Source organism: Orbicella franksi, chromosome 7, assembly GCF_964199315.1.
Source record: "Orbicella franksi chromosome 7, jaOrbFran1.1, whole genome shotgun sequence".
Taxonomy (NCBI): Eukaryota; Metazoa; Cnidaria; class Anthozoa; order Scleractinia; family Merulinidae; genus Orbicella; species Orbicella franksi.
In genome coordinates this window covers 24,284,456-24,307,784 of record NC_138151.1, presented here as the reverse complement: position 1 = coordinate 24,307,784, position 23,329 = coordinate 24,284,456, and the positions used below count along the sequence as shown (strand labels likewise).

The 23,329-nt window shown below is 37.7% G+C and overlaps 1 protein-coding gene and 1 long non-coding RNA gene across 2 annotated transcripts; one reads left to right on the top strand and one right to left on the bottom strand.

Moving 5' to 3' along the window:
• Positions 1-3,821: 3,821 nt before the first annotated feature.
• On the top strand, positions 3,822-9,413 carry LOC145492531 (uncharacterized). Its single transcript, XR_014050000.1, has 2 exons — positions 3,822-4,296; positions 7,153-9,413. It is a non-coding gene; the product is annotated as an uncharacterized LOC145492531 (long non-coding RNA).
• Positions 9,414-18,340: 8,927 nt separating this feature from the next.
• On the bottom strand, positions 18,341-23,046 carry LOC145492519 (tyrosine-protein kinase receptor Tie-1-like). Its single transcript, XM_081471986.1, has 5 exons — positions 22,997-23,046; positions 22,339-22,379; positions 21,526-21,622; positions 20,995-21,094; positions 18,341-20,266 (listed from the first exon to the last, which is right to left on the bottom strand). The coding sequence occupies exons 1-5, from the start codon at positions 23,038-23,040 to the stop codon at positions 20,201-20,203; spliced, it is 348 nt and encodes a 115-aa protein (XP_081328112.1). The 5' UTR covers positions 23,041-23,046; the 3' UTR covers positions 18,341-20,200.
• Between the last annotated feature and the right edge of the window lie 283 nt (positions 23,047-23,329).

Below are 23,329 nucleotides of genomic sequence, written 5' to 3'. Positions count from 1 at the left end.
CGCTTCATCAAGCTGTATGAGCTTTGTTTACATGTGTACCATGGCACTAGTGTGAAGAAGGTGTGCAATGCTGCACTTATTCCTAAAGGTCGGCCCACACGAGGGGACTAGTCCCTGCAACTAGTCCCCTTAAGAGTTCAAACGAAGGGACTGGTCACAGGGAATTTAGAAAACAGAACAGATGGGTTCCGAAGGTAACCCACCAAGTTTCAGCTTTGTTTATTTTTAGATGTGCAAGCAAGTTATAATTAGTTTTACCTCCAGTTGGTCAAAAAATTGACCTTGAGACTTTGTAGCTTAGGTCAAAGACTAACAATGGAAAGCCAATGATAATAATTAGTTATTATTACAGAAAAATATACCATAAAATTTGACAGTGAGTTTCTGAAAACAGCTCATACTATTTAATATGAAGAGAGACACACAGAGGGTTGGCATGGTTGCCACAAACAGAACTTTCCAAAATTCCCTGACTCTCAAGGCACTGACCTACACTGACCTATCCACGATAAAAATAAAATTTCCTTGACCAAATAGACACAAAATGTCTAGCCTGCCCTTTCAGCCTTTGAGCAGCAGTTTTTGCCCTCTTCATTAAGACATTGTTGAGATCTGAAATATTTCTTCCAGCTCAGTAGTGTAAGGACTTCAATTTCACTGACTTTTCTCTGACCTTGAAATTTCTTTCCCTGGCCATTTTCTAGATCTGTGGTAGCCCTGGTAGGGCAAGATTCACACTACACAGGAAATTAAAACCGAAGGGAAAATGCTCAAAGTTCAATAACTGTCCTTTTCAGTCGAAAGTTTTGCCTGTCTGCCTGACAAACAAAGATGAATGAACTCCCGCTTATTCATTTCAGAATGTGGCAAATTCCCTGCCTTATTTTATGAAAATGATAGCAGTTTTTTTTCAATTTCATCATAAAAAGGAGACGAATTTCGAGGGCCGCACTCTCCCTTCCCCCTATGAGTTTATGTTGAAGTCACACTCCGGGACGTTGTGTACAATGCAAGATCATGCTAGTTATGTTTATGTTGAGCTTCCATTCGGTTATATCGTTTTTAAACTCGTGGATACGCGAAGCGTAGAAACGTGTTTGTTGCGGGGACTCCGATATGCAGATATGTCACTCACTCACTCACTCACTCACTCACTCACTCACTCACACACTCACTCACTCACTCACACACTCACACACTCACACACTCACACACTCTTACACTCACTCAGGTCTAGACACTGCTCGTAATTAGTCGGCCCGACGCCATGTTGGAATAGTAACCGCGCCCGACGCCATATTGGAATAGTAACCGAGCCCGACGCCATACTGGAATAGTAACCGTGCAGTCACTGTGAGCCTACTACTCAATGCGTGCATCGTGCCAGCCCGAATATTGATGATTTTGTAGCTTTTACACGACTATTAATAATAGGTGTTTCGCTAAATCGAAGTGGAGTTGACTTCGAATGTTCGAATTAGTACTATGGCCAACTTGAAGGCTGAATTTCAGGAGCATTTGAGTCGTCCAGGCGTTCAAAATGACCAGGAGATGTGCATTTGTTTGCTGGAAAGTGGCCTGAAAAGCTAATGTGGTAAGCTTTGATGAGAATGTGTCTTATTACTCGACCTTAATGAGCTTATATGAGCGAAACGAACAACTTTTAATGAACGAAGCAGCTATTGAATAGAAGAGGGGGGAGAGTACTCTATGATTTGCTGGGTGGAGTGTCCTCCGTGACCCAAGAACCCTTAGCCTTTACCAGTCCTTGTTTTGCACCAATATGTTTCATCTCTAGATTACCTAATACACGAGTTTGGCCATAGGTCTCCTTTGATTTGTAACCAACTGCTCATTTTCCGATACCTATTATATTCTATTTTGACGCTAACAGACTTATTTTGGTTTTGTCCAGGGTCTTTTTATTCTGTTCGGCTAATGCTTTCCATTTGCCATAGTAAATTCGCGCCAATTCCTTAGCGCGAGAATTTGCATCTCTTTTCTTTTAAATTCGCATTTCTCTGTTCTCCCTTTCCCTTGCTGTCCTTGTCAGTCGTTTGCGTTTCTTTCTTTGATGCCGCATCCTGCGTTTTTCTTCGATTGTATTTTCACGAATTTGACGTGCAATTGTTACTTTTTCAAGCGCGCGCTTTTTGTCGGCGATCGCCTTCGGTACTCGATTTCCCTATTGCTAAGTGTGTGTCCGCGTTTCAATAATGTTGTGGAAAATTCTAATGGACAGCGGCCTATCTGAACGCGATAAAACGATAAAAATTAACCGGGAAGCTTTTTTTTTTTTTTTTAAAATTTAAAATACATTTTCCACGCGTTCCAATATCATCCGACCTGCCGCAGGCTTCTAAGATCGGATTTATTTAATTATTCCCTTACCAGTGGTATAATAATAGTACATCCATTGAGCCGATTACGTAAGAGGAAGTCATGTTTATTGACAAAGTTTGACAAGCGATCGATGACGTGTCATTGATGCGTAACATTCCTTCATCTGATAGGTCTGTTGGTGTTCTGGTTCACTTTTAGTTCAACAACATTTCTGTCACAAAGCGGCGAGATTATGACGCCTTGCGGTAAGCATAATGGAGCAACCTGGAGGGCTACCAAATAGTTCCAGATAAAAGCCCATACAAAGCCTTAGGAAAGTTTCCTAAGGCTTTGTATGGGACAACGGTAGGTACTTACAGTGCACGCGTTTTCCGTCCTGTCATCGGCTCCGGCGCAGCATTCAGCAATCTTAGACTTTAAATTAAGATGAAGACGGCCACAATTTTATCGTTTAAGCTGCTACTGCTGTTATTTTAAAATTCATCATCAAAGCATCAGCGCAGGCTAGTGTCCAGCGGTATTGTGCTTATATTACTAAATGAAAAACCGCGTCTCCTTTAGCATTTAAAGAAACCGGAAGTGCGCCCGATATATATTGGAAGTTACTCTATCAGCGCCTCCGCAATTTACACTACCAGTGCACTTACGTAAGATCTAGCAAAGCCACATGGAGTTAGTTTTTCTCTTTCTATTGCTCTTGTTTTTCTGTCCTTCTCTTATTTTGTCTTTGCTTGTACTTTTTTTACTTTGCATTTTGTGAAAAACAAAGAAAAACATCTAAAATGTAAGTGAATTTGCAAGTTATTGAGTTTTTATTTTCCGCGGTCAGGCTGACGTAAGTGACCGGAATTAAAATTTCACCTCCTGAGCAACGCGCGCGAGGGCGCGCATAAATCGGTTAATGGGCCCTTCAGGTAACATTTTCAAAAAAAAACAAAAATTAGGATAAAATATTAAAACGAGCGCGATGTATTGAGAAAAAGAGATTATTAATAAAAGTTAATAAGCCGTCCAGGAGTCACTGATACCGAAAATCGATCGATTCGCGGACTTTCAGTCTTTTAAATTGAAGTTGGGTTAGAAGGTATGCACCAAACTAAATCGCTGCGTTGATCGACACCGCACTAAGCTGTCTTTTTGTGAACTTTCCGCGCATCCACAACGACAAAATAAAGCTAGAATTGTTACTGCACATGCAGGCGTCCCAAGCTTACGTCTCTAGAGAAGAGAAAAATTAATTCTCGGACACGTACGTATTTACTCATGAAGGACCATGAAAGCGTCGCGTGTTGTGTGAGTTCAAGACGGAAAGAGCCCTGGTAACCGAGTTTGAACTGACGCGAGTTAGGTTAGGCAAGGAACCGTAAGGGACACGGCCGGCCCAACGACCGTTTTCTCTCGAATGCTTTGAAACGCTGTTTTAGGCTATCTGGTGTACTTTCAAAGCTCTGTAGGTTAATTTTAGGTTGCGCAAAAAAAAAAAAAAAAAATTATCTGTTCGGTTATTCTAGAGGAGCTTGAGTATTCTCGTACTTATTAGGGCTTTTTTGTCCATTTCCCGAAAACGTTAGGACTTATCGCCTTTCCGAAAATGATAGCTGACTTTTTTTCGGTAACCCAAAATGACATTTTGTCTTTTTTTTGGTGATTTCTACCGTTCTGTGCTTTCATTGCCGTCACTGTTATCCCAGTCCCTTTGTAAGAGCATACCAGCCTTGTGAGTGCCCGATCTCCAACAAACAGGAATCAGCGGTCTTCATGTTAGGTACCAGGTCCTCTCGGTTCTCCCGCCATGTTTGGCAGTTCGTTGGAACTTGCATCGAACTCGAGCTCTGTTTTAACAGGCCAAAATCCACTCTACCTTCGCTTCGTCATCGTGCACGGTTTCAAGGCAAAGTTTTCCGTTACCCAGAAGCTGAAGATAGCGATTACAGGCAACAACAACAACAAGAGGTGAGCAAGTTTTGCATAAATTGAACGAGTAGAGTTAAGTAACGTCAAAATACGTATACATTTCGTTTTGCCTTTGGTTGTGAATGTGTCATTATCAAGGAGAAGTTACATTGCTTGTGGCATCGACTTTGTTGATGTTTACCAGCCGTGCATAAAGAGCTTTATGATCTGTTATTATCTGTTCTCGATAACCGAGTAAGAGCATGCGACATTTGTTATTGGCTTATACGCACCTTATGATTCCTTCTGATGCATTCTCTTGTAAGGTTATGTTGCCTTCTGATGTGAATGCTAGTAAGCTAAAATGTAATGTGCCATCTTCAGCAGAGAAATTTCTCTTATGCTAATGTAAGTATTCTGAAGTTACTCAAGTGTCTACAGTTGTACCTACATGCAAGTTACAATATGCTACTCAACTGTACGTGGACATTGCACCCACTGGTGCTAATAGTAAGTTAAATGTTGTGAAATTTTCTTTCACAAAAAAAACACTACGATACTTTATAAAGAGGTATACATGTACCTCAAACTGTCATGAAAACTACACAGGACTTGAAAAAAAAAAAAAAAAGGAAGAGTAACTTGCCCAGGCAGGAAAATGTACTTGTCTTGGACGACACAGTATAATCAATCGATTATTTCATAACAATCAATAGAAATTAGTCAATGATATCAGAAATCAATAAAAGGATTCGTCATGAGTAATCGATTGTGATCAAATTTTCAATAAGCATTATCAATTTTGCTGATACTAGCTTATCTTTTAAGCAACATTTAATAAGAAAGATATAAAGTGAAATATGAAATCATGAATACAATTGCATAAAAACATAACATTGTATCTTGTAAACAGAATATTTTGTTGGCATACATGTATCGGGAACTATGTTTTGGGGGTCTTTGGTAGTGCCTTTGAAATCTACATAAAAAAGTTACAATCAAACATTGTGTTGAGGGACACAATTTTTCTACAGTTTATGTGAACTAACAAAGAGAGGCCAACTTTCAATTGATTCTCTAATGACTGATAAATTTGGTAAAATCAAATCAATAACTTGAAACTTCTCTAGCATGTGAGTATGAATTTCTTTCAGTTGATTGATAGCACTGATAACACTTACATTAATTTCAATTTATTGATTTATATCAATTTATGGATCAATTTCAATCGATTGCCTCACCCTGGGATGACCAGACAGCACTTTAGAGCCCTGTCACAGCTGTACATTTTACTTGGACGAAAGTGGGCTTTTACCAAATACATGTAGGTTTCATGTGTCATGCATCTGTTCATTCATCTGTAGCAGGGCAGGAAAAAAAATTGTAAGTCACTTGCCCAGTGGGCCAGTCAATTTCAGTTTTCACTTGCCCCCATTTAAATATTAGTTGCCAGTGTGGTGGCCAGTGAGGAAATCAGAGGACAAATGCGAATGAAGTACGCTCGAATTCCTAACTATAAATTCTTGCTTTCAACCTAATAATTAACTAATCTTTAGGTCTTAAGTTTTGAAATGGAATGACTGGAAATTATCATTTCTCAAGCTGGCATTTTTAGTCAGACTCACAAGACAACTGAGGCTACATTGTAATTTCACTTGCCTACCGGGCCACTAAACTTCTATTTTCACTTGTCCAAGAGCAAAATTTACTTGGCTGAGGAAATCAGACCTGGGTTTTTCCTGCCCTGAGTAGATCACAGATAACACCAAAATGTGGTAAAAACAAAGAATATTCACATAAGCCATTACCAGAGTGTGTCACAGAATCTGTGAATTTTTCAGGCATGTGTCACTGATGTTCTTACCACATTTCGATGTCTTCTGTGATCTATTTCTGAACAGATGCGTGACAACATAGAATCTATCTGCTTCGTAATACATAACAGAAACAAAAACAAACATTTATGACATCAGCTGTACCTTTGTCCACCAATAGAGCATAAGTGCACATAAGAAACAATCAAATTGTGTCTGTAAATAACTTGACTTATTATTTAAACATTGTTTGATAGGAGTTTGATTTATTGTGCATGAATATTAGAATGTAGAAGATAGTGAACATTGAATATTTACTGCCACACATTTTGAGTTTAGTTCTTCTACATCCTCTGACATTCAGTGCCTTCCAATCAGAGATGCAAAGTTTTTGTCACACAGTAGCTACAGATGTAGATGTAAGATCTGTTTGATTGTTAAATATTCAGGGCTCAAAATAATGGCCGGTCAACGGGCAATGTCTGGCCAGAATGGTGACTTGACTGGCCAAAAACTTCACTCGCCGGTCATGTTGACCAGTCATGTCATGTTGAGACGGTCACGTTGTTCATTCTTGAATAAACAATCAAATCCCCAACTGTAAATCTGAGAGTTTTTAATCTCTTTTTTATTATGACCTCTAATGAAAACATACACCAATGCATACATGTATCTGTTCAAATGGCTAAAGACCATTCGCTTGCTGTTTGTCATGCATTCAAGATCGATAGGAATGCCATTCGAGTGACTGGGGTTAAATCTGTTTGGAAAAATATTAAGCCAATTTTTAAACGGTCTAGCAGTGACTGGAACAAACAAACTATATTTGTGGGTTTAATTTGGCTCACATTACATGTACTTGATTTTTGCGTAAATATCCTGACTGGTCAGAAACGAGACGTGACCGAGCTAAAATTACTTTGGCCAGTCAACATGACTGGCTACAGTCCGATTTCAAAGGACACAGTATATATTGGAATGATAAGAAACAAAATAATAACTCCAGTGTAAAATTCGCTGATTGATATCATACACAGAATTTGCAGATTCATACTCAGACATAACTTATCTTATTTAACGAAATGTTTTATGTTACTTTTAGGATGAAGTGAAATTGAGAGTGGTCAATACATGCATACTCCTTGGCATTGATGCTTGATCAGGAAAAAATCAGCCACTGAGAAGTCTACAGTACTTTTGACTCTATAAGGGGTCCAAGGCCCATTTCTTGAAGGCCCTGGAAACTTTTCGGGCCCACAAAGCCATCTTTAATTGAGCTGTGTCTAAAAACTAAGAGCTGTATATGCCTGAAACTTCTTGTGTGAAGGAAACCGCTGTTCCTATTGAGAATAAGCTATTAAAACAGCTCTGTAAGCATAAGATTTCAGATTTTGGTATGGCTTTCTGGGTGCGAAAACTTTTTGGGACCTTCGAGAAATGGGCCCCTGGTGCATTACAGTCTAACATGGTGACCTTCAACACTTTGATATGCTCTGGCAGCTTTCTGGTATAAATTCAACCACTTTAAACATTTTTTAATGCTTTGAAGTATCACCTACACTGTACCTGTGTTAGTGAATTAGCATCAAATTTAAATATCTTAGATTGCTAGGTTGATACTTATTGTTCAATACAGCAGCTATAAGATTTCATCATAAAAAGAAAAGGCTATGTTTACATACATGTAGTACCAGAACAATAATTTATTAACTTATGATGTGTTATGGGAACTATTGTACTAGATAGGCCTTTCAATTTCAACAGGCCCCTATGAACTTTTTTTTACAGTACAGTTTTTTTTATCACAAAAAGAAAAAGTAAAATTTTGAATATTGTTTACAGTGAATGTTTTGTCAGGGGTCCAAAATGTTTACATACTGTTTGGATTCTGTACAGTTTTGGAAAAAGAAGGAAACTGTGACTTTGTAAACATAGCCTAAAAGATGTCAGAAGCCTTGTTTTATGTTATGCAATGTAGTATTCCTTTGGCATGAATGTTTTTATGAATGTCAATCTCTATCTTGTGGTAAATGTTTTTTCTCCCTTTTTCTGTTATTTCAAAAGAATAATTCACTCTATGAAAAACGTTGATCAATACTTCACACTTACATTACAGTAATTTTCATAATAAGGTAAAGGTAAAGTCTGCATATGAGCCACGTGGCCCAACAGGCTGGAGCTTATCCCGCTTTCTGTAGCAGGAAGCAACTAGGACTATATCTACTCCCCCTGGATGAGATGCCAGTCCATTGCAGGGTTATCCCACCATTAAATTGGCTGGTACCCACTTATACACCTGGGTGGAGAGGCACTGAGAGTAAAGTGTGTTGCCCAACAACACAACAGAATGTACCCGCCTAGGGCTTGAACCCGGATCGCTGGATCAGGAGTTGAGCGCACTACATGTAACTACGAGGCCATCGTGCCTCCCCCATTTTTCATAACAATTATTAAGGCTAATTTAATCCTACATTAATTACTTAGTGAGGAAAAACAGTTTATTCATTCATTTTGTGACGAAGTTATTATCATCATGTTACATTTGACTTTGTGGATTTAGTATATATTTAAGACAGGTATCCATTCGCAAACAATTTTCATTTAGTAATACACCTAAATTGCAAAATTTTTACTAGTTGTAGCTGACAACAGTATAGTTCTTAATCATTTTATTATTTATGAATTAAATAGAGCTGAATATGACATGGTTTCGCACAATCTTGAAAAGGTCTTGAATTTTGGTAGTCTTCTTGAAAAGTGCTTGAATTCGGTTAAAGGAGCTCAGTCATGGTAATTTAAAATATTTTGGCCATGCACAAAATTACATTTAAGTCATCTTGTTATGGATAGATAGAAAAGAAAACATGTTTTATTTGTTGCAATGTATACATTGTAAACCTTATTCATGGCATATAAAAACTATTTGAATTTTACTGAGCTTGTTCTGATTGCAATAAATTTCTGATTCTGTATAAATTTGCATATTTTCTACTATTATAATTGAGGTCAACAGATTTGATTACAATAAAACAGTACATTCCATGCATTTTTCTTCAAGTTATTATTTACAAGTCATTTATCGTACAGGGTTTCTGCCTCCCTTTTTCGATTTCTATGTTATTTACAGGCTCCCTTTTTCCATTTCCAGGTTATTTACAGGCTCCCTTTTTCAATTTACAGGTTATTTGGAGGCTCCCTTTTTCAATTTACAGGTTATTTACAGGCTCCCCTTTTCAATTTACATGTTATTTACAGGGTCCCTTTTTCGATTTCCATGTTATTTACAGGCTCTCTTTTTCCATTTACATGCTATTTACAGGCTCCCTTTTTCGATTTCCATGTTATTTACAGGCTGCCTTTTTTGATTTAAGTGTTATTTACAGGCTCCCTTTTTCGATTTACATGTTATTTACAGGCCCCCTTCTTCGATTTACATGTTATTTACAGGCTCCCTTCTTCGATTTACATGTTATTTACAGGTTCCCTTTTACGATTTACATGTTATTTACAGGCTCCCTTTTTTGATTTACATGTTATTTACAGGCTCCCTTTTTCGATTTACATGTTCTTTATGGGCTCCTTTTTTGATTTCCATGTTATTTACAGACTCCCTTTTTCGATTTACATGTTATTTACAGGCTCCCTTTTCGATTTACATGTTATTTACAGGCTCCCTTTTTTGATTTACACGTTATTTACAGGTTCCTGTTTTTATTTTCCATGTAATTTACAGCCTCCCTTTTTTTATTTACATGTTGTTTACAGCCTCACCTTTTTTTATTTACATGTTATTTACAGTATTATGGCAGCCTCCCTGTATTAAATTTACATGTTATTTACGGGGTTCCAGGTTGAATCACAAGAAATTTACAGGCTATTTACAGTATTTGCAGGAACAGTCTACATGTTATTTACATGATCTTAGCCCTTTGCTTTGAAACATTTACAGTGTTTTCTTCATCATTTACATGTTTCACTTAAAATATTTACATGTTTTTTACATGAAACCTCCAAAACATGTAAAAGGGGGAAAAATCATGTAAATTGTTCTTAACAGTCTCTTTTTGATTATTTTCATGTTAATTACATGTTATTTACATACTCTGTAAATTTTCAACTTTTCCAGTGCCCTGCACAGAATTATTAGCCTCACATCTGAACACAAACTGGCAAGCATTATCTATCGTTTTAATCCAAGTTCCTGATATTCCCATGTTTGTAATCAGTGTCATTTTCATACAACGAAAAAGTGTGCACTGGTGGATTGGTTTCAGCAGTGCATGTGAAGTTTATTACAATTCCTCTACAAACTTTGCTTGTTGTATTTGTGGTAAAGATGACATTTTCAGGTCCATCTGCAAGGAAATTAAACAAAACGATCAATTATGACCTCTCGCTATAAATAGTTACTTCAGAGAAAAATATGCTCTTATTGTCTCCTTACATTTATTCGCATGGCTAGCATATGAAGGACATCATGTGTGCAATGTAAAGTCATGTAGAACCTGACATCTACATTATTAACAACTTGTAGGTTAGTAGCTAGCTTAACCAAGGCTGGTAGTAGTCATTTATCTACACTTGTTGCAACAACCATGATGATTGTCACAAATTGTAATTCAACAAATGTTGCATAACTCATTAACCAGGCGTAAGGGCTACACTGGGAGAATATCGGTTTGAGGTCTTGGCATAACGGACCGAGCTGTACAGAAAAGACTAAGGGCCAATATCGACCACATACTGTCCAGAGAAACCTTCGCTATAATAAGAAATTAATCACACGACTGAAGATTCCACGATCACAGGCTTTAAAGATAAAAATTAAGTTCTAAGAACAAGAAAGAGTCTGTATAAAAAAGGTAATTAAGGTAAAGTCTGCATTTGTAATCCTGTGGCCTATCAAGTTGGTGCCTACAACAAGAAAAGAAAACGAAAAATAATATTTTCTATGTGTGCTTTCTATGTTAGGAAAACTCTAAGGTAAAGTACAGTTAATTCTGCATTCGAGTCTGGTGACCCATTAGGCTGGTGCTTATCAAAACCGCGTAGCGCCTCATTTTCAACATTCACATGTAATGTGGCTTCAGGAAATATTCGATTTATGCACCTACCAGAAAGATCTTCCAGTATTTCATACTTTTGGAAGTGGAAAATACATCCCGGAGTTCATGTCATTCTTAAGTATTTGTTTTTAATTGTTATGTATCATATTCTTTTCATTCTCCTATTTGTTATTTTCGTAAAAAAAACTTTCCTTATAATTCAAATAGCAATTTTAATTCGGCCATAATCTTTAAATAGTGGTTTTCTTTTGCAGTAAAGAAAACCCTTTAGGAAACTATTCAAACGCCCTAAGGGGGGGGGGGGGTCTCCCATGTAAAATGGACGGGGGTGCTCGTCGTAACTGTTAGGGGTTAAAAAGAGGATTTGCTACCTCTTAGGGTGTTAGGCGTCAAATGGTCCCACAGCGGGGACTTTCGCCGTACCGGTGACGTCAGTTAATGTGTTGCTTTCGAATGGGTACTCACTATGGGAGAAAAACATTTCAAGCCACGCCTATAAAACATGGTCTTTGTACCTCTCAGGGGTTCTATTCACAATTTCCGACGAGCAGCCCCAGATAACAGTTGAATCAGGGATGGCAGTTGCATTACAGTTCACTTCCACACTGTCACCTTCCATGACACTTTTATTCCTTAATTGAGGCTGGTGGATCTAGGTTAAGAATGAAAATCCATTAAAACTGACGGGTTTTTTTTTATTAGTCGGGCGAGCGACAATAGGTTTACCCTCGTATTTCCTGTTTCCAAGCTTTTGCGTTACGTGACAATAAATGGCGGCCCGAGAGGGCGTTCGCGTAGGTCAAAGGACGAGTTATCGCTCTAGTTCTTGCTAACTCAGCTGTTCTTGCACCAGAAGAAGTATCAATTTCAACGTGCCGGAACTCTGGAGTTATAACTTTTCGTTTCAATTGCAAAACTCAATGACAGATATTTGTCTTACTTTACGGCCGCCAACACTCTATAAAATTCTCCGGATAACGCGCGAATGAAAAACTGCAGAAGTCTAATCACTTGGCGAGGTTGTTCATCTATCAATCGTCTAGCATATCCCAGATTCTTGACTTTATTTATTAAATGGTTACGATTTTTAGTTTTGATGACGTGAATTAGGAGCAATAATGACAGTTTCAAGTTTGTACAAAAGATGAGAAAGAAATGGCATTCTACACGGTCAACACGGAATCGAAAATCATCGAGTTGCAGAGATTCTTTGGGCAAATATCTATCTTTGTATATGTATAGCTGTAATACATCATCTAATGTGTTCAGGAACGCGAGCCACATAGGTCATTGTGCTACTCTGTGTAGTGACATTGAAACAGATCCTCTTCATAGTATTAATCCTACTCTATCAATCATTAGGACCATATGTTCAATGTGATATTATGTACTTTGGTGATGATGCTGGAAAACAATTTGTTGCTGTGAGTTTGAGCGCTTTGATTTATAATAAGATTAAGGGAATACATAGCTGTAATGACCTGGTGCAAATTATGGAGATGGTAATCAATTATTGTATTCAACACTGTCACAATGTTCAGGGCAGGGGTATATCCAATACAGACAGAATTATCGTCAATTGGAGATCGCTATGTCTGAGAAAAATAATTTACCATCTTAATTAATTACAGTGAAAGCTGCACTGGTATTCTACATCACTGTGATTCAATAATTGAGGGATATCAGTACATTATGTCTAAAGACAGGGCTTTCGAATCAGTCTTGTTGCAAAACTGTTCTTCATTTATTCTGACAATAGAATGTATTGATGTCAGTATCTCTCATACTGATAATGGGAGTTTGAAGATATTTGATTCTCATGCAAGAGACGAATATGGTAGAAGCAAGCCCTCAGGTGCATGTGTACTGTTAGAAGTACCATCCATTGCGAACTTATTACAGGGTTTCCACGCTATTATAAACCCTCACTCGGTGACAATATTGTTATGAACTCCGAGAAGTGCAGACTGTAGTACACATGAAATAACCGCAGCGCACGAACAGGGTGAGAGAAAAAGACAGTGACCTCAATCTCCTCAAACACGTAAGTGACGTCACAACTCAAATTAACTTCACTACGATTACCGTGGCTTTCACTTTCATCTATCGGTCAGTTAAAATAAGCAATGCTTTCGTGATGATTACGGTTTAATGATATTTCTTTGGGACATGCATCTGTACATGCTATTTTTAGAATCGCTGCGCACCGCAAATGATCAACACTCGTAGCTAGTAGCACGTCTAGCTACAGCCCGACTTTCGATCTTAGATCGTCTTGTTTATTTACAAACCGGTTAGTCAGTTTCGATCAGTTGTTATAAAAATAAACCAGAGAATTATGGGTATCAGGAATATGTTCCTACCTCCTGCTGGGTGAGTTCTCCATCCTGTTGATTAAATAGATATTTCAAACCATGAAACTGCCCTCTAGGAAGGGTTTACTCTCGTATTTAAAAGCAAAACGAAGTCTTATTGCTTGGAACCACAATGCATAGTGTATATCAGAACAAAAATTTGAATGTCATTTAAACTGAGCTTGCTGTTTTTCAGTGAATATGGTGGTGCTTTGAAAGTGAAGAATTAGTGGAATGAAATATCAAAAATATGAAGTAGCCAACCCTAGAAGCATTTTAATGTATTTAACTGAAATTTCCTCATGCAACCAAGGCTGAAGTCGAAAAAAAATTATAAGGAGCCCAAAGGTTCCTAACCATGAAGTCCTGGGTGCTCGCCTGTGGCACCCGGACGCCTCTACAGCACAGCCCTGACAACTTATTTCAGTCTTAAACAACTTAAAATTTTCATTATTGAAAAGAAAATGTCTCCTTGAAAGCTAAATCTAATGTTACGACGGCTTCTTGTTCTTAGTTTTGTTGAATTCGCTATCAGAATAGACCCTACACATAAATGGCTGCGAACTGAAAATTATTGTGTAAGTATTAAAATTAGCCCAATTAACCTCGTTTTTGAGTTAATAATCCAAACGATTTTTATTCTCACGCGAAGTTATTCGGGCTAGTTTAAATGTATACAAAAGAATTTTAAATCGGCAGCCATTTATGAATAAGGTCTATAGTAACTCAAACCAGCCACGCATAAAAGAAATGACAGTGTCAGGTTTGATTACACCCGATTACTTAATCCAAATCCACAATTAAACAATCAAAAGCCGTGTCTATTGTCCTATTATTTTGTAGTAGCCAAGTCACTGATGTTCCCGGATTTGTGGCCAGATTCGGGTGTGGGTAAATATACCTAATCGTACCTTTTTTGGTACTCTTCGGTGCCATATCAGGCTCGTTCGGTGTCGTCAAGAGTATTTTGGCTCTGCCGTGTCGACGTCCCCAGTCGCCAAAAATCAAAATCCGAAAACGAGGAGTGCGGAGTGCGGAGTGCGGAGTGCGGAATGTGGAGTCTAAAAAGAAAAAAAAAAAGAAAAAAAAAGAAATTGAAAAAAATTAAATAAAGAATTTAAACGTGAATTAAAAGAATAATTAAATACATAAATGAACTAGAAATAGAAATTTGAGAAATAAAAATAATAATTATTAAAACATTCACGCCGCCTGAGGTGGACTGTTCATATCGCGTATATTTCCAGTCCAAATGCTATATTCAACTCGCGATTTTCATAATTAGCAGTTCACTTTTAGGAAAAAAAAAAGTAAAGAACAGTCCAGTTTTGACCATATCTAGAAAATGTGACAAATTACACCTTCGGTTTCCTTGGAAAGTCGTGTTGCCTCGAAACAAACTCAAGCTTTGCTTTCCAAAACTGCCTGTGTGAATTAACCCTTGAACCATTCAACAACTTGTCAACTGCGTGTCCTAAAGTTCTCGCAATTTGATTGATGAAATTCAAACAAAAACCTTGAAAGTCTTTTCAGCGCTGAAAAATAGTAAGATAAAAAAAAAGTGGATTGAGAAATAAAGAAACAAATAAATACACAGGTAAAGCTGCACTTTGAGAAAACAAAATAATTCTAACAAAAAAATATTTTCCCAAAAAAGCCATTAACTGGCAGCGCCACTTGTCTCGCCAATTCCACGTGCAACTGCGGCCATGTATTTTTTCTGTTGGAATTTAATATCTTCTCCGATCAAAAATTACTGATTTCAATTTGGAAATAGTACACACTACTTGAAGGCTTTTAACGCAAAACAAAGAAAAAGATTCCTCAGAAAAAGATGCTATCCGCGCCGTGAAAATGATTTGGGTCTGAAAATAATTGAAACACTGGGAACTAGGAATAAGTTAAGCTTCTTCCAGGCCGGCGTTCAGTTAATTGGGGCTCAGCGCGAAAAACGGCGAACGAAAAAATACAGGAGAAGCGCTTTCTCTCGCCGCGTTTCTCCCATATGATTTCCCGCTGTTTTTTTGCGCTGCGCCCCAACTAAGGCCCTCTTTACACGAACCCAGGTTGCTTTTTACCCCAGGTTCCCCCAGGTTGAATCACCGCGGGGGGTAACCCTTTTGCAGTCAGTTTTTTATAAGCGTTTACATGAAATCAGTAGTCTAGGCGGGTCAGCCCCCCTTGCCGGGTATGTCGAAACTCGGGTTGACCCGGCGAGAAGGGTTGAAATTTCTGCAGTTCTTACATGTAAACAGTGGGCCAAAAGCCAACCCGGGTTGGTACTTTCAGTCAAATAACCATGTTGTTTCGGGTTTTTTTTTTTTTTTTTTTTTTTTTTGGTTTCTACATCAGGACCTCCCACCATATATTCCGTTATACTTTCTAGGATTTTTTTGTGTAAAGTGTATATTTTTAGCACTCTATGCGGTGATTCAACCTGGGGTAAAAAGCAATCCGGGGTCGTGTAAAGAGGGCCTAACTGAACGCCTGGAAGAGGCTTAACTTATTCCTAGTTTCCCCGGTTTCGATTATTTTCAAACACAAATCATTTTCACGGCGTGAATGACATCTTTTACGAATTTTTTTTTCTTTGCTTTGCGTTAAAAGCCTTTATGTAGTGTGTACTAACCTTACTTTATTTCCAAATTGAAATCAGTAATTTTCGATCGGAGAAGATATTCAATTCCAACAGAAAAAACATACATGGCCGCAGTTGCACGTGGAATTGGCGAGACAAGTGGCGCTGCCAGTTAAAATGGCTTTTTTGGGAAAATATTTTATTGTTAGAATTTGTTTTCTCGAAATGCAGCTTTACCTGTGCATTTATTTGTTTCTTTATTTCTCAATCCACATTTTTCTTTTATCTCACTATTTTTCAGCGCTGAAAAAGTTTTCAAGGTTTTTGTAATTTAAATTCCATCAATCAAATTGCGAGAACTTTAGGACGCGCAGTTGACAAGTTGTTGAATGGTTCAAGGGTTAATTCACACGGGTAGTTTATTTTTGGAAAGCAAAGCTTGAGTTTGTTTCGAGGCAACACGACTGTCCAAAGAACCGGAGGTGTAATTTCTCACATTTTCTAGATATGGTCAAAACTGGACTGTTCTTTACTTTTTTTTTCCTAAAAGTGAACTGCTAATTATGAAAATCGCGAGTTGAATATAGCATATGGACTGAATGAAATATACGTGATATGAACAGTCCACCTCAGGCGGTGCGAATTTTTAAATAACTATTATTTTTATTTCTTAAATTTCTATTTCTAGCTTATTTACGTATTTTTAAATACGTAAATAAAAGAATTTAAAAGTGAATTAAAGGGATAATTAAAATCATTCCTTTAATTCACTTTTAAATCCTTTTATTTCTATTTTTTTCTAAATTTCTTTTTTTATTTATTTCTTTTTTTTATTTTTTATTTTTTTTAGACTCCGCACTCCGCACTCCGCACTCCGCACTCCGCGTTTTCGGAACAGCCCAGAAAAGAGGCAATGTCCAACATTAACAAACACGATCCACGTGAGTTTCGGTTCCGCTTTCACATTTTAAAACAGTCTCTTTGTCTCAAATTACAAATGAAGGCCTTCAGCAAGGCTTTAGAAAATATCGTACCAATATATCTGGTTATTTGTCGTCGTTCATCCTTCTCATGTGAACATTTTCTCAATATACAGATTATAACCTGCCTTAGCCTCCTGCAAATTTTAAGTCAGCGGTCGGCAGAGATTCAAGTTTTAAGTGAGAGTTTTAAGCACCGTTATCAGTCAGTATTTGTATTTTTTACAGGTATCTTAATATTCATTTGCACGAATCTCTCAAACAGCAGGTTGTCCGGTGGTATATTCCCTCGAAACAAGCGCTTTGAGGGTTCACACGGGTCCTGGAAAACCTGGAAAACCCTGGAAAAGGGCTACTGGTGCTGGAAAGTTCCGGAAATCTGTTAAACTCAAGGTAAAAAAAAAAAAAAATGCAGCGAATTAACATTGAGATCTTGGAAGTGAAAGGGTTAATTTGAATTTGAGAGTCCTGAAAAAATCAATCTGTGTCCTGGAAAAGTCCTGAAAATTTGTTTCTGAAAAAGGGTACAAACCCTGGCTCTTGACTTACAAGAAGAAGAATATCCTTGAAAATTTCGCCCAACTTTTTTGCGAAGCATCCAATAGAGCGGTGTTCAAAAAAAGCAAGGTGTGAATACTGACGTACCCAAACAAAGCATTGACCCAAAGTATGGAGAGTATTAATATACATGAAAATGTTTTTTTACATCTTAAAGGTGGGAAATTTTATTACTTCAGTATAACAATACAGCGACCCCTTGTTTCTAGAAAATAGATATCCGTGTATCGATAGATACACGGATATCTATTTTCCGTGTATCGTCCACGAGGTTTATTTCCTTCTCAGGCCTAAAGAAATAAAAAAAAATAAAAAAATAAAAAAAAAACGAAACGCCACCTTGTGACTTTTTCTTGAGGCCAGTATGGAGACATTCAACGCGATAAAAACGCCATATAGCACTACAATTACACTTGCCAATATGACAGAAAAACGGCAGGGTTTCTATGGAGATTGTCAAATTAAACTCTAACAATTAGACGACTGGAAAAGGTTTATACGTGACCGTTATCGCCAAGACAACGTATCTGATGCAAAAGCAAAAATGTGGAATAAAGGATATGCTTTCCTTATAACAGGATTATTTTAGGAATATATTGTTTGTATTGTACATACGTAAAGCGGCTAGATGTAATAATAATAATAATGATAACGTTAATAATAATAATAATTATTATTAAGATCATTATCATTATTATTATATAAATTTTAACATGTCATTAAATAAATAAAGAAAGTTGCAAAAAAAGAGGTTGTGAATCTTATTTGTCATATTTTTGTTAGGTGTGTCTTTGCTGGGGCAAGGTTCATTGCTTGGTCAGGCACCTTTTGATTTCTATTTCTAATTCCTGGATATGAAGTCCTATGGAATGGGCGTTTTTATTAAAAGAGTTCATTAACTCTCTTTTATCGCTAATTTATGACAATCGGTATTGACAAAAAATTAATATTTTGCCGACACTGAACAGAGAACTGGGTGCAAGCGTAGTACGCGAAGCCTCACGGTTAGTGCGTTTGTCAAAAGAGACGGTTGCGAAACTTGTGACATTCTATCTTGGGCCCGGCTGACCAATGCGCTTATGCCTCAACCTTTGAGTGTGTTTAATTGTGTAGTGAAGGCAACATTAGTCTACACTAGACGAGAGCTCTACGACAGTACTCTCAAAACAAAGCATTGACATCACAAAATGTCGGGGAAACTGAAATATGCAAAGCTAGAGCAGCGCACAGGAAAGATAACAGAGATAAGTAAAAAAAAAATGCATGAATATCCTGTTACTTATTAGATGTTGGCAAACTTAAGAGAGCAATGTTGCACGCCTTGGTTTCCAATGTGATCCGGTCTTCGTTTTTCTTTTCATTTTTAGTGCAATACTTGCACAATAGGTTATTGGCTAGTCGGAAAGTGATATCTTTTCCAATATCAACCGAAAAAGATGTTGCTTAATCAATGAATCAATCAATTTATAATTCAGTTGTAATTCGCTTTTCCCTTATGGGGGAATAAAAATGGTAAAAATGGAATACATAACAGTAGGAATTCGCCGACGGTTCATACCAACAGGGACTAAGGTCTACCTTAATTATACTAAGGAACAGAGTTGAAGCCATAATAAACGTTCAGTATCTCAGATTTTTTGTCTTCTCATGCAATAATCGAAATTTACTTAAAAACTAGGAAAACACATTTAGGACGGACTATGAACCACAAATTTTAATCAACGTAAAACTGACTCAAAGAAAAACTTCAAAAACACAACAATAAAGCTTTCTGTTTAAATTAACAGCTATTCTTACTGCTTAGTATAGTTACTTTACTCTGCTAAAATACAGCAAAAATCTAGTACATAGCTGTATTTATATTTATGATTTACACCATGCCATGGGAAATACAGCCAATCTGCACCAAACAGGAAAGCCGTTGAATACTCAACAATGTTACACTCGACCTTACCATTGGGGGCTGTATTAATTGGGTTGGCCACTGTATTTTCCACGGCTTGGTATAAAATAATTATGCAACAATTTATCGTGGGATACGATGGAATATCCCACTTGTCACGTGTATTTTCTTGGTGTGCAAACTCGCTTAAAGGCTTGTGTATAAACAGAGAAATTGACACGTGGGATTTTCCATGGTACACCACACGACAACATTGCATAACCAGTGCATGTTTTACTGAATAAAAGTTTGAAAAAAATTATGCCATGGGTGTGATTTCACTCACATCCTCCGCCTGTATACTAGTCAGGGCTTGAACCACAACACCATTCAGACAAGAATGCTCGCTTTGTGGCACTAGCAGAAGTGATTGGTGCGGCTTCCTCACGGGCCTCCCGGAATATTACTTTCTCGAAATATTACTTTCGCGAGCTCAATAAAATAATTCCATCCAAGTTTTTTTTTTTTTTTTTTCTACTGAGGAAATTTTGGGTAAGTCTAAAAAAACGGTTTCAAACTAAATGCATATCTTCTAAAAAATCTAGATTCCAAAGCTAAAATGTATCATCACAACACTAATTCTGATGATTTATGGGAGTAACTGTTATAATGTCTATACAGTCAGTCAGTCCTGTCTTCTACACTATTATTAGAAAAGGACCGTCAGTTCTCTTACACGACCAAATCTTCAACGTTTGCGTACAACTGCTTGTCATACATTTCCATGTCGATCAACCTCTGCGGAGAAGAAAATATGACAAGAGTAATCGGTCATTTGATACGTTTGTCCGTGTTACCTTACGGCACCTAATTTACGTGTATGAAAGAAAAGTATCTGATTTTTTCTTATTTGCTAAGCTCTAGCTAACAACAACAGATGTGTCGAGTAAAAAGGTCAATAATCAAAACAGTCACTTGGTTTGCAAGTGGGTTTTGAAACTTTTACCCTGCAAGTATCCAATAGCTCGTCACGGTAATTGTTTCTTATTTTGCATCTTGCATAATATAATACACTTGAAAGAGAGGTACTTTTGGGCAATGTTGTAGTTGTTACCCAAAATTGCCTCGCATCCCCGTTGAATTGCAGTATATTCCAGTGGTGGATCCAGCCCTTGAGCTAAGGGCGGGGAGGGAGGGTGGTTTTGTTTTGCTTGTCCTGCCAGCTTTTCTTTCCTCTGTGATTTTTTCCTCTTTTATCCAAAACAGGGGGGGCGAGCCCCCCCTGGATCCAGCACTGTTAATTCCACAAACAAAAATTACCTCGAAAAGAACTATCACCAAGTCTTACTATGAGTTCTGTTCAATCTTTTCACTTGATTTCTTAAGCGCGTTGTAAAAAAAAAAAAAACAAACCCAAACGGCAGCCGTCTGGGCTAGTTCATTATAACTCCTGATAAACATTCCCAGTGTTGTTTTAGAACTGAAATTAATTTTGGCAATAGAAAATCAATCCCCCAGTAGCTCACCTTGTGTTGGTTTTCCATTTCTTTGAGTTCAATCCTCAGTTCAGTAAATGTTGGTCTTTCATCTGGGTTTTCTTGCCAGCATTTCGTCATTATTCCATATCTAAAATTGAATAAATTAAGAAGTCATGATGTTACATCCGTTAGGAGGCGTGGTTGCCTAATGCTGATTATTAGTGGTCTGTGTTCGAGCCATGGCTACGGCCCTTAAGGCTTTTGTATTGTTGAAATTTTGGACCAAAGAGAAAAATGCCGGGTGGATAAACTTAAATGGATTGGCATCTCTTTCAGGGGAACGGGGAAGAGGCAAAGAGGGAAGAGGGCGGGGGGCTGGGGTGCTGACGTTTTAGTTAGGCTTCTTGGTAAACTAGATAATTCAGATTAATAATTTCTTGATTTTAGTATTTATTTAGCATCTCATGTCATCTTGTCTCCTTGCCGGTAGGCGTCTAAGGACTAATTCAAGCAACTACTGCAACTAATTTCATGTTCAACGATAATGTTGACACAAAAGGAAAAAGAAGAGCTGGTTACAATTTTTCATCCACGTGTTGTGGCTTCGACATTCTGTGTCCTTGCTGAAGCCATTGTACAATTTTTCTGCCATCCATCCGTGGATATGGTGAGCCACCTGGAAGGGAACATTTTTCAGAAGACGTCAAGACCTCGATTTCTTCCAAAATAAACTCAAAATATTAATTGTAATTCTTTTTTCAGCAATTTAGGTAGAATGGTTGCTATTGAAAATATCATTAAGTATCCTCTTCTAATGAGAGGCCATTCGGGGGACAACAAAACACACATTAGAAAAGAATATTGAAAACAGAATATAACAAGTTATGAATGCTATTTGAGAGGAAGCATACCAGTTAGTTATCTTACAAACTTGGTCGAGGAGTTGAACTCGGTTCTATGTTAAAGAAACTCCATCTAACGTCAGAAAGGAACTTTAACCCGGACGCTCTAGCTTCTAAGCGGAGAACCCCAACATAGCTACTCCACCAAATTGACAGTAACCTCCTTTATTACATATATTTCTGCGCCATTCAACAACATGCGAAGTTCAAACCCTAACTAAAGATAGTGTTTTTGGCTGCAGAAAGTCATAACTACGACGACCACCAACGAACTTTGGAAAAAAAGAAACAAACAATATGGATCGAAATCTACCACTCACATCCCACAGATATGACTTTTGAAAACATTGAAGTTAGCTTGTGTGCCCTGAAAGGGCCGCTAAAATGACTGTCGATAGCGAAGCACGTGACCTTCGATTGAGCAGATATCACGTGTTATGGAAAGGCGCAGTAAACAAACTACGAAGGTGCAAGCCGCTACCTGGCTTACCTATCGTGAAAATCTCGTAAAGGAGAACTCCATAACTCCACCTGTTAGACAAATAAGTGTTTAAATAATAGTTATGATATGGTGAAAAAGACCTTGTTACTTAAAAACAAAAAGCATTGGAAGTTCTTCGGCTTGTTTCCTGGATGCTATTATACTACTGCCCTTCTAAGGGATGATGTTGTAGATAGTAGTAGTAGTGCATGTGTATGACAAGATTTTGAAGTTCTTTCTCTTATGTCTTAGGCACAAAAATCCTTGTTTACATGGAAGTAATAACAACAAACAATCCTTGGAGGACAAAATCTTTGACGAATTCACCACTACCACTCTGGCCTTAGTTGTTCTAAGGCAGGATAACGCTATCGACCGGATAAATTGCTATCCAGTGGTTATGTGTTGACAAACCAAACCACGCTATCTCCTGGATAGTCATTTATCCGTTGGATATAGTGTTATCCACCTTTCAAACAACCCGGGACATGTCCAATCAGTTAACATTAATTGGTGCAGTGTATCTTTTCTGTTTTATCATGGATGAGCAAGAGAAGTTGTCATTGTTATTATAAGTCAAGTATGTAAAGTAATATGGTAATCCTGGAGTAAACCATCGTATGGAAAACATTTATGTAGAACGTTGAACCACGGTACATGTACTAACACATCGCTTTTTCTTGAGTATGTCCCATAAAGCAGTGCTTCCATTGCAGTCCACTTAACAGGGAGACGCCCCTAGAGAAAGAACAGAACTTTTTAGCAGACAAAGCAGTCGAGAAGGTCTGTACTTTGGCTTGATATATGAGTTTGTTGTTACATACCCCATCACTCGGTATAATTATAAAGTTTTGCAAGCCACCCGGCGGAATAGTCCCTGTGATTAGTCTCTTAAAGAGTTTACACGGAGGAAGAGGTTGCAGTGACTGGTCCCTTGTTTTTTGTACATGAGGGCACTGATTGCAAAGGGACACTTAGCTCAAAATCTTGGGAGAAAGGT

Excerpts from the sequence above, each read along its gene's own strand:
- LOC145492519 (XM_081471986.1), bottom strand. The coding sequence starts at position 23,040 with ATGGAAGCACTGCTTTATGGGACATACTCAAGAAAAAGCGATGT. Across the intron at positions 21,623-22,338 it reads TTACGAGATTTTCACGATAG|GTGGCTCACCATATCCACGG; the intron begins GTAAGCCAGGTA and ends GTTCCCTTCCAG. Across the intron at positions 20,267-20,994 it reads AAATGGAAAACCAACACAAG|AGGTTGATCGACATGGAAAT; the intron begins GTGAGCTACTGG and ends TCTTCTCCGCAG.